Source organism: Pseudomassariella vexata (genome assembly GCF_002105095.1).
Source record: "Pseudomassariella vexata strain CBS 129021 chromosome Unknown BCR38scaffold_4, whole genome shotgun sequence".
Taxonomy (NCBI): domain Eukaryota; kingdom Fungi; phylum Ascomycota; class Sordariomycetes; order Amphisphaeriales; family Pseudomassariaceae; genus Pseudomassariella; species Pseudomassariella vexata.
Window position 1 is genome coordinate 1,902,449 of NW_024467959.1, and position 2,219 is coordinate 1,904,667.

Genomic DNA, 2,219 nt, shown 5'->3' on the forward strand with positions numbered 1-2,219 from the left:
GAGCTAAGCCGTCGTCGAAGGACTAAAAATCGACAGCTACAAGATGGAGGATCTCTTAGTTTACGAGACGCTCAGGACTTACAGTCTCAACGGGATATTGAACAGCAGCTACAGGATGATATACGTGTAAGTCGTCGTCGTACGAGACCGGCCGAACCACGCCGACGGCGCTGTAGGATCTGCGGAGAGCCGGACATAATGCTCGTACTTGTGAGAATGATAAATATACGTACGACGAAGAGAATTCCGATTAGTTTGAATTATTATTTTTTAGTTTAGTTAAGTTATTGAAGTTATTCATACGGTGCCAAGAAAAAGTGGCCAACTTGCTTGTGGGATACGTTAATGAAAGGGTAGAACAGTTATCTACATTTTGAGAAGTGGAGTGATTGTATGTGGATCGCAGCACAGTGGCGTTTGGTGACAGTCTCTAATTAAACTAGTGGCCCGAGCTTGTCCCACACATCAACCGAGGCAATGACCACCAGCAACACAGCTACCATGTCGTGTCTACCTGCTCCTCCTTTCGCAAACTATCAATAACGACCAACCCAACCTCATCCATCTCATGCAAACCAGCCACCTTTCCCTTTTCCTTCTCTTCTCTATACCCACTATGGTTTAATTGACGACATGATACCCAAACCCCCCCACGAACTAAAACCCCGAAAATCATAATGTCAAGCTCTTCCGACCACCTCAAAAACGCATCGCGCGCGTCCAACGGCCACTCCTACTCGTCCTCCAACCAACACAAGAACAATAATCCCATCCAATCCGTCCTCTCCCTCCCACCGCGCTGGCTGCATATGTACAGCGACTTTATCACCAAAAACGCGCACCAAGTCTCGCAAATTGAAAGCGCCCTGCGCTCCCTTACCTACATCATCCCAGGCCGCTTCCGCGACGCTGAGATCGCCTCCGAAACCCTACACTCGGGCGTCCAACTCCTTAGTCTCTACCACGATGCCGTTTTACTCCGCGCCCTATCCCGCATCCCGGGGCTGTCAGCGCGTGTCCCTAGCCTCCACGCAAGGTACACGCGCTTCTGGACGGAGAAGAGCCGGCTGTACCGGCGGACAGCGCTGTTGCTGCAGGTGGTGCAGTACACGGAGCTCCTGTGGGAGATGACGGCCAAGCGAAGGGGGGAGAAGGTGCGCTGGCGGATCGTGATTGTGCTCGAGGCAGTTAAGGCGTTGTGCAGGCTGCTACTACTCAGAATAACGAATTCGAGGCCGCTGGTCACGCCTGTGTTGCCCGAGAGAGAACCGATTCCGGATCACGAAGACGACGCGGACAATGGGAGGACGTTGAAGGAATTAATGGGCGAGGACATCGAGGATGACACCCTGACGGGCATGAATGGCTCGGCCAAGGCGGCGCACGAGAAGGAATGGACCATGCCACGGACGGGGACGAGCTTACCGAGCTTACCCAATCCGAATAATATCAACTCCTACCTTCAGAGCCGCGTGTTGACGGCGGACGATATCAAGCCTGCGGTAAAACTACTCAATACGCTGCAGGGATCAGCACAGGCGGCCGAGATCCTGCACATACTCGCCCCCCTCATCTATGTAACGGCGCTGGCAAGGAGCAAAAATAAGAAGTCGTGGACGCCCTGGGTCTTGGGAGTGGCCGTGGAATATGCGGCGAGGCAGCTGAGAGAGCGCAGCTTCCGGACGACGGGTTTGGAACGGGAGGAATGGGGCAAGAGGGGTTGGACCATGGGATGGTGGACAATGAGGGGCGCGTTCTATGAGAACGTCACTAAGAGCATGGTTGGGAGCGTGAAGAGGCGGATGCCGAGTCTGGTGAGTGGCATACTCGAGGATTACGAGTATTTGTGGGAGAACTACTACTTCAGCACTAGTGCATAAAATGCGCATTGCTCAGTGTTGAGAGATAATATCCAGTTCGATTGGTTAGTCTTCAGTGAACCATGGCCTTGGCTTTCCTAGGTAATCCTATGGGATGTATCGTACTGTCACGGTGTTGGACCGTATACACCACAATATGACCACGATTGTGTGGGTGGAGCCGCATTCAACTTCGGCCTGGCATCAGAGTTTGACACCAGGTCAAATATAGCGGCGTGATCATCATCATCCCAACACCAGTAGAGCAGTATTGCCCACACATATTCAACATGCTGTCAAGTGAGGGAGAAAGACTGGCCAAAAGCGGCTTAATGGCCACGCTTTCCTTTAAAGAGAACT

The 2,219-nt window shown here is 52.4% G+C and overlaps 1 protein-coding gene across 1 annotated transcript; it reads left to right on the plus strand.

Moving 5' to 3' along the window:
- Positions 1–677: 677 nt before the first annotated feature.
- BCR38DRAFT_483115 (peroxisomal membrane protein) lies at positions 678–1,880 on the plus strand (the record flags this gene model as incomplete). Its single annotated transcript, XM_040863581.1, has 1 exon — positions 678–1,880. The coding sequence occupies one exon, from the start codon at positions 678–680 to the stop codon at positions 1,878–1,880; it is 1,203 nt and encodes a 400-aa protein (XP_040718121.1).
- Positions 1,881–2,219: the final 339 nt, after the last annotated feature.